At 49.0% G+C, this 13,345-nt stretch overlaps 1 protein-coding gene across 1 annotated transcript in view; it reads left to right on the forward strand.

Moving 5' to 3' along the window:
* TBC1D5 (TBC1 domain family member 5) overlaps nucleotides 1-11,319 on the forward strand; it is a 547,758-nt gene extending 536,439 nt beyond the window's left edge. Inside the window, exons 22-24 of the mRNA XM_059390875.1 lie at nucleotides 1,944-2,023; nucleotides 2,825-2,974; nucleotides 8,369-11,319. Coding sequence (XP_059246858.1) covers nucleotides 1,944-2,023; nucleotides 2,825-2,974; nucleotides 8,369-8,671 — 533 coding nt within the window. The 3' untranslated portion in view covers nucleotides 8,672-11,319. The remainder of the gene's footprint in view (nucleotides 1-1,943; nucleotides 2,024-2,824; nucleotides 2,975-8,368) is intronic.
* Nucleotides 11,320-13,345: the final 2,026 nt, after the last annotated feature.

Below are 13,345 nucleotides of genomic sequence, written 5' to 3' on the forward strand. Positions count from 1 at the left end.
ATCTGTTATTCCATTCCCATTCATCTTGCTTTCTTGTTTTGAAGCAGGCCTTTATTATTAGCCAGAAACTACAGTCACGTTTTCTGAGTAAATCAGAGCTACTGTTTTTCTTCCATGGTGTGTGAGAAGACTTGTCAGTGTGGTTAGAGACCTACTGTCGTTGAAGATTCTGACAAACTGTCCAGCCAGGCTCATGTTGATGGTATCAGTCTTTGCCTTTTCCTTCACTGGAGATACTTTTGGAAATATTTAGCATAGCAGTATTTTGAAATGAAACTTCCAAAAGTGTTTTGCCACATTTGCTCAGTCAGTCAGTACTTAACTGTGTATCTAAAATGCAGCAAGTCTTATTTTAAGGGCTGAGAGTAGAGTCCTAAACCAGACGTCTCGGAGCTTATATCCTGTTGAGGTAGATGGAAGACATGCAAGCCAGCAGATGCGTGTGATAATGCCAGCTGGTGACAAGCACCAAGTGAAACAGTGAAATAGGAACAGAGATGCCGAGACAGAGACCAGAGACCAGAGGGTGACCTGGCCTCCCTTAGTTTGGATGAGCAGGCAGGCCATTCTGAGGAGGCAACATGGGAGGGACCAGAGTTGAACGATGAGGAGGAGCCAGTCTACACGGACGCGGGCCCAGAGCCTGCAGGCCAAGAGAACAGTAGGCCAGCTCTGCAGCTGTCACCAGCAGGGCAGGGGGTAAGCAAGCAGGAGTGATACATCACTCTGGTGGCTGAAGGGGGCCCGGCATGGAACTGTGGAGTCCCCTGTTGAGACTGGGACAGCTCTACTGAGTGAATGACTAAGCATGGGGCAGGAAGTTTTTGTTTGTTCTCCCAGAGATAGAGCAAGAGTGAGAGAGAGCACAGGCAGGGAGAGCAACAGGCAGAGGAAGAAGCAGACTTCTGCCTGAGCAGGGAGCCTGATGCAGGGCTTGATCCCAGGACTCCGGGGTCAGGACCTGAGCTGAAGGCAGACGCTTAACCCACTGAGCCACCCAGGCACCCGTAGGTGTGCTTTAAGGCCACAAAATCAGAAAGCAGGTGTTAATGGAAGGTAAGCAAATACTTATTGTAGAAATCATTCAATTGGTGTGCATAGAGGGATCTTTTTTAAAGTGTGTTTTAGTAACCCGCACCAATGCATTCTCCTGCCCAGCCCTGGGGTGGGGAGAGGGCTCTGCCTCCTCCCCCTGAGCTCCCCTGAGAATCCGAGCTTGTTAGGTCCCACCCCTGAGTGGGCTATGTGCCTCCCTCAGGTGCAGAGGGGGAGCGCGGAGGACCACTGCGTGTGAGCCTGGCGGTCACAGCTCACTTGCTGGATCCCTCAGATCAGGCCTGGAAGGAGGACTTCTCACCGGAAGGGTGAGCCTCCTTGAGGACACAGAGAAGTTGCTCCTATGAAGACCCCAGGTGATGTCAGGTTGACTCCTTAGGCATTGTTGTCTGATGGCACCTGTAGTTCCGTGAGTTTGTCCCATTATTCTTACCATTTTGTTGAACTGACAACATGCTTTACTGTTTAACTCTTTAAAGATGGTATCCTTATTAACTCTGAAGCCTGGTCTTCAGAGAGGGAGGTGAGTTAACATCACTGAACCACGAGATGGTGTAGGAAGCACAGCTGAAACGCCTCCTCCAAGGGCTGGCTACATGCTCTGGGCCATTCGCAGCAGAGGTTAGCAGGAGGAGCCCGGGTCTCCCAGTGGAAGTAAAGACCCATCTGTCATTGCAAGAATGTGTTTGTGTCACCTTGGTGGGAAGGTTGTACGTGCTGGGCTCTGCTGTCCTCCACATCCACCCCATCCGCAGCTGAGCAGGCCACCTTTGGTGAAATACTTGCCATGGAATTGGAAGGGAAAATTTCCAAGCAAGTTGTGGTGTGGCTGGCCGATAAGTTACACTCAGAGCATTAGTTATAAAATGTCATTCTTCTATTTTCAGTAAATATTCAAGATGTGATATTACAAGAAAATTTGGAAAAAGAAGATCAAATTCTGGTTTCTTTGGCAGGATTAAAACAGGTATGTCTCTTTGATCTGACTTTGAGAGCCACTGGCCATTCTCGTGCCCGTCAGGCAGGGCACGCTGTGGCACAGCATACCGTAGCCTGGGCGGAGCCCATCTGACTCCCCCAGCTCCTTACACTTCTTGCTCCTACTAGCGATTCTGTCTGACAAGCTTGCAGCCCAAGCTAGTTTTCTGTCCCCACCCTTGCTCCTTCCTCTTACCAAAGCCACTCTGTTTGCTCCTCCCCCAGAGCTGGTATTATGTGGCCCCGCAGCAGGTTCAGTTCTTCATCCTTAAATCCATGCTGGAGCACAAGTAATAATCACCCCCCGACCCCCGCACCCCTGACAGGCCTCAGACACACAAGGACCACATTTCCCCAACCCTTGGAGGGCTGTTTGGAACATACATGTTAATGAAAAGAACGTGCTGCTCTCACATGTCTGCCTGTGTTCTTAACAGCTCAGCGAGGGTGCAGCTGCTTTGATAGCTAAGGGCTGTTCGGTGGGGCTGGGTAGGTAAGCAATGGTACTTCCTGCTACAAGAGAACTGCCCAGGATGTGACACCCAGGGCTTACCTGCGAGAACCTGGCCATCAAGACTTTGAAATTTTCCTAGGTCGTTAGTAAGTTCATGGCTTTGATAGAGCTGGATTTTTTTTTCTGTTATTCCTTTCTTAAGGGAATATATTCATATCCATACTAGTAAAAAAATGGTCAGTGATAAGCCTAGTTTAAATGTTAAGAGGTTTAGCTAGTATTGCAAAACAAACTCATCCGTCTCTGTCACTTATTTTCTTCCTTTTTGAAAACTAGATCAAAGACATTCTAAAAGGCTCCCTGCGTTTCAACCAGAGTCAGCTGGAAGCTGAGGAGAATGAGCAGATCACCATCTCAGATGACCACTACTGCTCCAGTGGCCAAGGCCAAGACCAGAGCCACCAAATGCCTGGGGCCACCAAGCAGGTATAAGAGCTCTGGTGAACAACATCACAGTAACTTGTTGAGGACACATTCACGTAAGGTCTTCAAAGTTCTAACAAAACCTTCCCAAAGTCATTTCACGTTACCATGTGCAAAGTTCAACTATAAGGTACCACAGGTGGCTGAACCAGAGGTTCTGTAGCAAGGCAAATTGCATGCTCCAGTGCCCCACAGGAGACCACTCTCTCTGAGAGCTGCGCAGTGTACAACCCACAGACCTGTATGCGGCAGCGTTAGCCTGAACCTCCTGCCAGCCCTTTTGTGTGGCCTTAGAAACCCACCCCTGTGCCACAGCTTTGGGTTTGGTGCCTCCCGCTAATGCCTCCAGTCCCCATTAGCACAGGAGGTGCTATTCCTGCTTTCCTGGTGCTGTCCTCAGTGGACTTCTCTGGGCTACCTTTTTCTCTGGAGAGAAGGGCTCCTCATTAATGTCCATCCTCTAAGGGAATGAGGTCAGCAAACTTTCTCCATAAAGGATCAGATAGTAAATATCTTAGGATTCGGGGGCCATATATGGTCTGTGTCTCATAGTTGTTTTTGTATTTGGTGTGTTTGTTTTTACAACCTTTAGAAATGTATAAGCCATTCTCAGCTTGACAACCTAGGGGAAGAGCCCACAGACCAGATTTGGCTAATGGGCCATAGTTTGCTGCCCCCTGCTCTGGAGATGTTGACATTGTATGTAATTTAATCTAACATGGACCCACAGATTTTTCCAGTGAAAAAGGATTCAGGAATTTCCTTGTGGGCTTAGTCCTGTTTCTTTTACCAGTGAGACAGTGAAGGCCCAGGAGGAGCACAGGCCCACCAGGCATGGTGTTTTCAGAACTCCTGTCCCAACCCAGCAAGCCTCCAGCTCCACCGTGCTTCTTCATGATGCTTTATCTGATAGGACTAAAAATCCCTAATAATATATTTTTGGCTTACGAAAAATGCAGATTAGTAAAGTCTCATCTAAGACTCTTTCTCAGACTAGCATCCAGATGCTTATAAATTATGGTTTTTTAAAAAAAAAGATATTTTAGAATGGGAATTTTTTTTTAGTTTTAAGAGTATCCCCGCCAAGAGTACTCTTCAAGAAGAGAGAGCTTTCAAAAAAAAAAAAAGAGAGAGAGAGAGAGAGAGAGAGAGAACTTTCTGTGGTTAATTTTGTCCAGTTTTAAAGGGAAGTTTTCATGGAGCCATTAGTCTGCATCTTTGGCCACATGGATACAGCGTTAATGTTGCAAGTTTGATTTGATTGGTTCCTCCAGATTCTCCTTCCTAAACTGATACTTGATTTTTTAATAATCATTTCTTTATTCAAATATTGTGGAGCTTAGGCTCACTGCCCCCAAACCATTTTTAATGGACAATTCTAAAATTGAGTGTGAATTTTTTTGTAGTTGAATGTATAAAAGTAATACTGAAAAAGATCTTTCAAAAACACTCATGAATTTGCTACATTTAAAGCTTCTTGATTATACTTCGCCCTTGTTTTTCCCAGTTCCAACATTTGTTAAGAACTACCTGTTGCCCCCGCAGACCCCCGTGCGCCTGCTCGGTGCGCTAGCAGTGTGACGCCAGTGACATGAGCTAGGACACGTCGCAGTGCCGCACTCCCAAGCAGCATCCAAGAGGCCTCTTGCCTCTGCTTGTGCTTTTAAAACACTGCCAATCCGTTCTGTGCCCAGATACCCCACCGTTGCCTTCTGTGCCTCTGTTCCTCTGTAGGGTTAAAGGAGAAAAGTGGGAGAGGGGCAAATTGTAGGGCTTTTTTTTTTTTGTCATTCCTGCCAGGGCTTCTTCCTCAAGGGTATTAACAGTTTATCAAATTCCACCTTCCTGAAAGAAGTTTTACCTGAGGAAGGGAAAAATAGGGAAGCAGTGCTCTCTTCACGTCTTCAGGAGGACAGGCAAGTGAAGTCCCAGATGAAGCAGCAAGTCCCACAGAAAGCTGAGGGAATCTGGACTAGACTCATGCAGGAACCTCCACCCCCACCCCGGCAGGAAGTCCTGACCCAACATCTTTCCTTAAGAGCCTGTCCCAAGCTTTGGTGGCACTCAGGGCTTGGAACTGGCTGACTTACTTTCTCACTGCTTATGGGGACAGGGATGGGGCTGGGGGCTAGCTCTGGTCAGGAACATGTGTGCCAAGTGGGAGCTCTGAAGGCTTTTCCCCTCCTGTCTCCCAAACGTGAACTGAGGGCCTGCTTTCCCAGGCACTGTCTGTTCGGGGTTATGGGATGTAGCCCCTGATCACAAGCTTCCAGTTAAACAGAGGACCTGAGACTAGGGGGGAGAGTGGTACTAGGCAGTGCTACTGCTGGAGTAGGTTGTGCAACAGTTCCCTAACTTAGGAATGCCTTCGCTTTCTTAGCTTAGCACTAAAGTATGTGTGAAAGATAGTGCAGAGGACTGGGCTGACCTCCCCCCTTGGGGCAGGTGGCTCAGGATCCCCGTGCCAGTGTCCTTCCCTATCAGAAACTTCAGTAGGGCTTTTCCTTTGTGGGCATGCGCATGCCCCACTCCCCATTGGTTGATGGGGATGTGGCTAATATTGTTCTTTCCATTTGATTCATAAATCATCTCTCTAGCTCCGAAAATGGCAGGGGCACAATTGTATTCTGTAAAGACAGCCACATTCTGTCCCTCCCTCCCAGAGTCTGTCCTCCACATACTCATCTGGGAGGTTTTTGGTAAACTTGATTCAAATCTATGCCAGTGGCAGGCAGGACCTTGCAGGACCCTGGGATTCATTATTAACCAGCTCCTTTCATGTGCCTCAGTGGTGCTTGGGGCCCCTATTTTTACCTGTATGGTCTATAGCTGCATTGTCTAAATATAGTAGGCAATAGCCATATATCTATTTAAAATTAAATTTAAATTCATTAAGATTCAATAGAATTAAGTTAAAAATACAGTTCCTCTGTCACACTAGCCACCTTTCAAGTGCTGGTAACCACATGTGGCTGGGTGCTACTGTATTAGCATAGAAAGAGAACACTTCCACCTCTCTAGAACATGTCTGCTGAGCTGGTCTATAACTGGGCTCACCCGCTTCCACCTTCCATGACCCTAAACAAAAGGTAAGAAATGAGGCCAGGTAAACAGCAGGGTTGGGGGAGAGGTGTTATATATTGTGGAGGGCTTGGCCAGTTTTAGGCAGGACTGACAGGTTGAAAAACTTCTTTAACTATATAGTGACTGCCTGTGTTTGGCAAAGAGAATTGACCTAGGAATTACCAAAGTTTTCGTAAATGACATAAACAGAACCAGGTAGCAGGTAAGGTTGTATAGAAATCCAGAAGGAAGGCATCTTCGTGTCTAGGAAAAAGTTCTAGGTGGAAGTCCAGAATAGGGAGCTGTTTTCATTTGCTTTGGGACATGGGCCAAGCCAGCAGGTCTCTGATCTGGGCATCGTTGTGTGATCTGCAATAGAAAGGTGAGGAGGGGTACCAAAAGAAGGGGGTTATCCAGGCCCTGCCAACTGTACCGGGCTTTGTCTGAGTCGGCTCTTGATTTTATCTGGGAATGGGGAATGGAAGATGACCCACCATTTATAATTCACCTTCCCTAGTTTCCCAGAAATGTGCCAGATAATTAGTGATGGTAGGAACCTCCTTCACTTCCAGGCACAGGCTTTAGAACGTATTTCTCTTCTTCAGTATCTTGTAATGTGTTCACTCTCAGCTAAAGGTGAATAGCTTATCACGGTATTTCTGTAGTAGAGATGCCACTCTGAAAATGGGACCTGCTGTACGTGCTATTTTCATTTTCTCAGATAAGCTCTACCAAGCAGCACTCTAGCCCCAGACCCTGTGTGAAGTGAGAAGTCAAGGGTTTCACAGTGAACAGTTCAGGACAACGGTCATGTGAACCGTGGCCACACTTTGGAGGTAGAAGTGTGAAGTTGAGATCCCGCCCAGCCTTACCTGCACCCCACATGCAAATGCAGGGGCCACACGCACATGTCTGTTCCAGGCTCTGTGAGGCTGGCACAGCCCCTACTGGGTGCACCTTATGGTGGGATGGTCTTTCTCTCCTAAACTGTCCTGGTGCCAGTAATCGCCTCCTCTTCTGCCTGAGTGCTACGTTCTACGTTCTGTATCTCTCCTCAGTTTTGTAAGAATTAATGTGTTGTTGGAATGTAAGCAGCTTTAAAACTTGAGATGAGGCACTTCAAGGCCTGTTACTTTAGTGATCTTCAGGATAATTCTTTCTCTTCTCCCAGTTGAAGATCTTAAAGATGAATGAATGGTCAGAGGATGAAGGCACCTGAGCCATTATTTAGCCACTCAGCCATGTCACCAAGTACATGTAGTTCAGAGAGACAAGCCCAGATTTCCTCTGGAAGTGTTGCCAGCTGCCTGTCCCGGCTTTGTCCACAGGTGGCCCAGGCCATACCAATCTGGGGGCTAGAGGACCCAGGGGGTACTTCCGGCCAAGGGGGTCTTTACATCTCATCAGACTTCAGACCTGGGGGCCAGTTCCCATTCCCTCCCCCCGCCCACACTGTGGGAGAGCAGACAGGGAGGGCGGTTGAGCAGGCGTGGATACAACATCCACTTACGTCAGCACGTTTTCTGTCAGGCTGGCTTTGGAACATCTTGGGGTAGACTGTAGCTTTACATCTGCCCCAGGGAGGGCAGGAGCTTCTTTGGGTTTAACCCAAAACCTTTCCCGGGGTTCATGGATGTCAGCTTTTTTTAGTTAAATGCTACTCATAATTCCTTGCAATGAAAGGAAAATAACAGTAGAATAAAGCCATTCTGTCTTTATGTTTTTTGCCATACACTTTATAGTTGCACTTCCTGGTTTTCACATTTACCAGCATTGTCCCAGGGGGCCCCTAAGTGCACACCTGGGCCGAGCCGGTGTGCCTTCCAGAGACACACACACTGGGCCTTCCAGAAGCTCTTTGTTAAACAGGTAGTAAAATCGGTCTGGGCTTACGTTAGGGAGCCAGTTCTGTGTGATCCACATCCATGCACATCATCTCTGTGCATGGTGACCACACGCTGGGTCAGAGAGGCCATCCTTGTCCTCAAGTCAAGCCCAAGAAAGATGGGTGGTGCGCATGGCTTGGTGCCACGTGAGGCTGGTGGGGACTCCAGCCTGCTCCCTGCCCCCTGAGCCGGCCTCTCGTAACTTAACCAGCTGGAGGCTTACTTTATTGCCCCGGGAACTCAGCAGCAAGCTTCAGAGGAACTGGCCCCGTGCCATTGGGAAGTTTTGGGGCTTCAGGGAAGCAGGCCCAGACTGTGCAGCTTTCCAAAGAAGAGCACAGGGCCTAAACTTCTGGGAAGCTCTCCCAGCTCACAGGGCTGCTGCTTAGTTCTCTTGTTTCACTGGAATCTTCTCTCACCCACCTGTACTTCTGACTGTACCTCACAGGCCTCTTCAGAAACACCAGGGAGCATGGACAGAGGGAGCGCAGATGACTTCATCCTGGTCTCCAAGGAAGATGAGGGAGGCAGTGCCAAGGGGTCCTTCTCAGGCCAGGCCCAGCCTCTTCGTACCCTCCGAAGCACCTCTGGAAGAAGTGAGCCCCTGGTTCGCTCCCCTCTGGTGTTCTCCGACCCTCTGATGGGCCCTGCCTCAGCTTCCTCCAGCAACCCCAGTTCCAGCCCTGATGAGGACAGCAGCAACAACAGCAAGGACTCTGGCTTCACCATTGTGAGCCCCCTGGACATCTGACCACAGTGCCCCTGGCCTCCTTCTTGGGGACTGGCCACCCCCCTCAGCAGCCCCTGGGCCTAGCTGAGGCTTCCCCAGTGGAGACCCCTCTGAAACCAACACTTCTTTCCCAGCATGCCTGTGGCCTCAGTGCAACCCATTGGAACCTTCTAGAGAAGGACAGACGGCCACAGAGTACACAGACGGATATTCCCCAAAATGCAGACAGGGCTTTCAGGGCCCTATCCCACCCCACCTTCGCTCTGAGGTAGACGGGGGTTAAGTATCCAGTATCATGCTGTCAAAAGACCAAACCACAATTCGAATCATTTTTCTCTATCCCCTTCTCCCCTTCTCTGTCTCTTCTCTTCTCCTCAACTAAGAATTAGGTGTGGCAACTCCATTAATTATAACTAGAAGAAGGAAGAGTTGGTTTCAAATCTGACCTCCCTCGGAGCATCAGGCATAGGAAAATTGATATCAAGAAGGCTTTCTCTCTGGAAGTCTCTCTCTCAGCCTATTTCATTCCTCCTTTAGGAAGCCATACAGCAGAGCCAAATACAACAGAATGGACTAGAACTGGTGGATTCCAGGCTGAAAAAAACCCATCACTGACCTCTCAGAAAGTTACAGTGACCTTTAGAAACAGGGTCTAAACTTAGAGTTTTTTTCATTTGTTGAAGAGTACATTTCCAAACCTCAGGCCAGATCAACTCTGGCCATCACTGTCCCTCCTCAGACAATTGTATTTCCCCCTTTAGAATCTTTCATGACCAGAAAACAAGGTCCCATTAAGCCGGACTTTGCTGCACTGATTTCAGAAGTCATAAGAATATTACTTCCTTGAATTGGAAAATGTGATCCTGACTGTGGAACAGACATCTCCCAGATGGTCTGTTTTCTGGTGTAGTTTCTCTAGTTTCGGCGCTGGAATACACCGGTCAACCTGTCAACTGAGAAGTAAAGGGAAAAACCCAAGCTCATTCCCATCCACAGTCAGGACCTCCCATTGGCCTTAAAGTAGCAGTTGCCGGGTATTTGACCTGGATTCCCTTCTAGGGGAGCAGGGCTTCCCACAGAATGCTCCGCAAGTCAGGAATACGTGGGACTTGTGCACAGCCCTTCCCTCATTGGGAGGGCAGAGGAGCTGCAGGGCCCAGGGTCAGTTGTGCACCACGTCCAAGGCACCACCGCTGAGGTGGGAGCAGCTCTGACCGGCCCGGTGCCTTCCTGGGCTTCGGCACACAATAGAGATTTCCCCTTTTCAACTGGCAGCTTGTGGAATCTCGCTGGGCAGAAAGCATCATATGAGCTGTTTCTCTCCTTAAGAAGAAAGGGCCCGGAGAGGCCCCTTTCCCTGTCCTTTGTGAAGGCCGGACTTCTAACAGGATAGCTGCAGTGTCCGCCCTGCAGTGACAGGTACCCAGGCCTTCCCCTCGGAGGAGGGCAAGGCCTCAGGGCGGTGGAAGCTTTCATATGAACCAGTGAAAGACTAGACGCCGTTTACAGTCCTTCCCGCTGCTCACCTTGTGTTTCTCTGCAGACTGTGTGACAGTGACCTGATTCCCCACGTGCTCTCCAAGAAAGCAGTGATGGCTGGGAGTCAGCTACTGTAGAGGGTTCCAGATAGCTCTGCAGTTTGTCCTCAGACTCTAACAGGAGAACCTGTGAACACGTGAGCATGGGAGAGGAGCACCAACTCTGCTTTTGCTCAGGTGACAGGGTTGTTGGGCCTTCCATGCTTACTCAGAGTCAAGCTGATGAGCTGTCCGGCTCCCCCGTGGAGTGGCCTCCTTAGCACCCCCTGGCAGTGACTCACTGGGTAAGTTACTGCCCTGCGTGGGTCACCTTGACCCCACTTTGTGTTCTCCCAAGGTCCCCATGCAGTGACTGGCCTTGCAGCTGCACACGGTTGCCATTATTTTTCCCTCAGAGGACCTGTTCGGGGCATTGTCAGTGTTTTCAGTTCTAAGAAGTGTGGGGCTGCCCCCGTCAGGGCTCCCAAGACACAAGTAGAAAGGGCCATGGAGATGTTTGTCCCCTGGGCAGTGAGTCCCAGTTCCCTGCTTTGCCCTGAGAGCTAGAGTCCTGATAGTCCAGCATCACTGGGCCCACAGTGGCCACCAGACACCCACCTCCCCGACAAGGCTCTAGGCTCCTTGCCTGCAGTTGGCTGGGTGGTCAGCGGTCCTCGAATACTCCCAGCCCTCCAACACACAAGGGGCAGGTCCTCCATTCTGTGCTTCCACGTTCGTGCCACGTGAGAACCGAGGGGGTCTCTCAGAGGCTTTGCTTCTCTGGTCCCCAATGAGCCACTCCCTCCTTGAAAGAAAGTAACATGAGGGTGTGGGAGTGAGAGGTGGGCAGTGCCACTCTCAAATTCCCATAGTCCGTGGGGTTTGAGGGTTGTTCTTACTCTCTTAATCTTTTCAAGTGACTTGTTTTTATTCTTCATAGTTGAGCATTGTTTGCATTTTTATTAGTTATAGTGCTGTTAAAGAATGTGTTCTTTTTTTATTATTTTATCAAGTACTTATGTTTAAGTGCACATTTTTTAAAGTCCTGAATATTTGAAATCTTTTTTGTTTTCCTTTAACAAATATAATCAGTGGAGCCCTCTCATGTTTTGATTATTAGCAGTTAAATATATTTTATATATATAAAGCTTAGATGAATTTTTGTTGTCCTCCAGTTTTTTAATGCAGGTACCTGTGTCTCATGCATTCCTCTGTTACCAGTTTGGAAATTTGAGTTAAAATTTACCTCTACATTGTATATGAAAGATACAGATTGGAGAAGAAAATCATTATGACTTTGCCTTACCTTTTGTATATGCCAAGGGGTCATAAAACACTTCAAGCGTTTAATTATACTGAATTATTCTTCCAAAGTTGACCTCCTTCTAATGCTCACTGCTACCTGCAGTCTGTAAGAGATAGTATCACTGCAAAATGAGCGTGACTGAAAATAAACCAAGGCCTCCCTGGGCGTTGCCTTCTTTGCATCTGAGTTCAGCCCCATGCACCGGTCCTTTGGGTCTGATTGCCCACCACGAACACGAATGATGCCTCCACTTTGTCAGAGACGAGGAGCAGACATAACGCTCAGTGGCAGTTATATGGTCTGCTAAGGATAGATAACCTATCAGAGTCGACTCAGATTTCCTATTTTTGTTTTTATTGTTTCTTTAAGAAGCTGCCCACTAGGGTCGTTATAGAACCAGAGTTGGGGGAAGTGGGAGGTACACATAGGCCCTCTGGGTCGCTGTCCCATGGAGGCCCACTGGGCCATTCCACCCCCTCTCCTGTAGGTACACACCTGGCCCTGCCCCTGAGTGTCCAGAGCAGGGACACTGGGGGGTTGCAGGGCGGGGAGAGGCGGCCAGGATGAACAAGGACAGCACCTGGCAAGCTGGGCTTCCTTCTCACGGGCCATTACTGCTTCCCCATGTTAACTTTCAAAAGCTCTCTTTTTATAGTGTTAAAAAGAAATAAAAAGTTCCTGTAAACAGGCTTGAGACCACTTTGATGTAAAAGTTGTCATAATAATTTGTCTCACGATGGCACAGTTCATTTGACTTATGGAATATCATGTTGTGCCATTTATATCCTATTGCTTTGTTCTCATTCATCTTTATGCTGTAACTCATCCTGACTTAAGAAATGACCTCGCCTTTTGGCAAAGTGATCCCATTCAATATGGTAATAATAAAAGACTAATGTGAAACTGAGAATGTAGCTTGACTTTTTCCAGGTGGGGGATCAGTGCTGAGCAGGCTTGACCCAGAGAAAACCTGTCCTGGGCACAGCCAGCGGGGCCCCCCAGCTGGCCTCATGCTTACCACAACATGAGGCAGTGACCTAGGGCTCACGCCTAACTCTTCTGGTCCCTTCTTCCCCAGTTTGGGCCCCACTCCACCTACTGGTCCAAGAAGCCAGTTGTGGGCAAGGCCCCAACAGCTTGCCACCCTCTCTTCACCCCTCCCCCTCAACACACACACACCAGGTTTGCTCTGGTAGCCTTGCATACACCCAGCTGACATGGGATTTGGTGAGGGCCACAGTGCAGAATGCACTCCAAGTCATAAATGACAAACTAGGAAAGGTAAAGGGGATCTGTATGGCTTAGGTAGAACTATGAGACCAGTGGTGCCTTTGTGACACTGCCAGAATTTGTGCCTGGACCCATCCCCAGCCGACAAGGGGCTTTCCCTACCATGTGTCACAGCCCATAGCCCCCGAGGGACTTTATTACCCACCTGTTCTGCCAAAAGGTTGAAGGGCCTGGCGCACTTCTCAGCCGGCTCATGCTGCTGGTGGTGGTGACCCTGCTTCCCCTGTCCTGTGACGACCACGCACACTGGCCTCGCTCACTGGCCACCAGGAGCAGAGACTGTGGAGCAGGTGTGGTTGGCGCCTCATGCATAGCTCTTGGGAAGATGGCCCCTGGGCTGCTGGATCCTCCTCCTGCTGGCCCTACATCTCTGCCTGACGAGAGGTGAGTGCGGGGGCTTTCCTGCAGGCTTAAGTGCAGGCACTGATTGCCTTCCCTCTCCTGAGCCCCTTCCCCACCCTTGGATGGTGTTTGCTCCTCCCATGGAAACCAGCCACTCTTCAGCTTAACTAAGGGCCGCTTCTGGGGAAATGAGACTGACACATCTTCCTTTTAGGGCCCTTCTTCAGGCAGAAGCCATGC

The sequence above is a fragment of the Mustela nigripes genome, chromosome 2 (assembly GCF_022355385.1).
Source record: "Mustela nigripes isolate SB6536 chromosome 2, MUSNIG.SB6536, whole genome shotgun sequence".
Taxonomy (NCBI): domain Eukaryota; kingdom Metazoa; phylum Chordata; class Mammalia; order Carnivora; family Mustelidae; genus Mustela; species Mustela nigripes.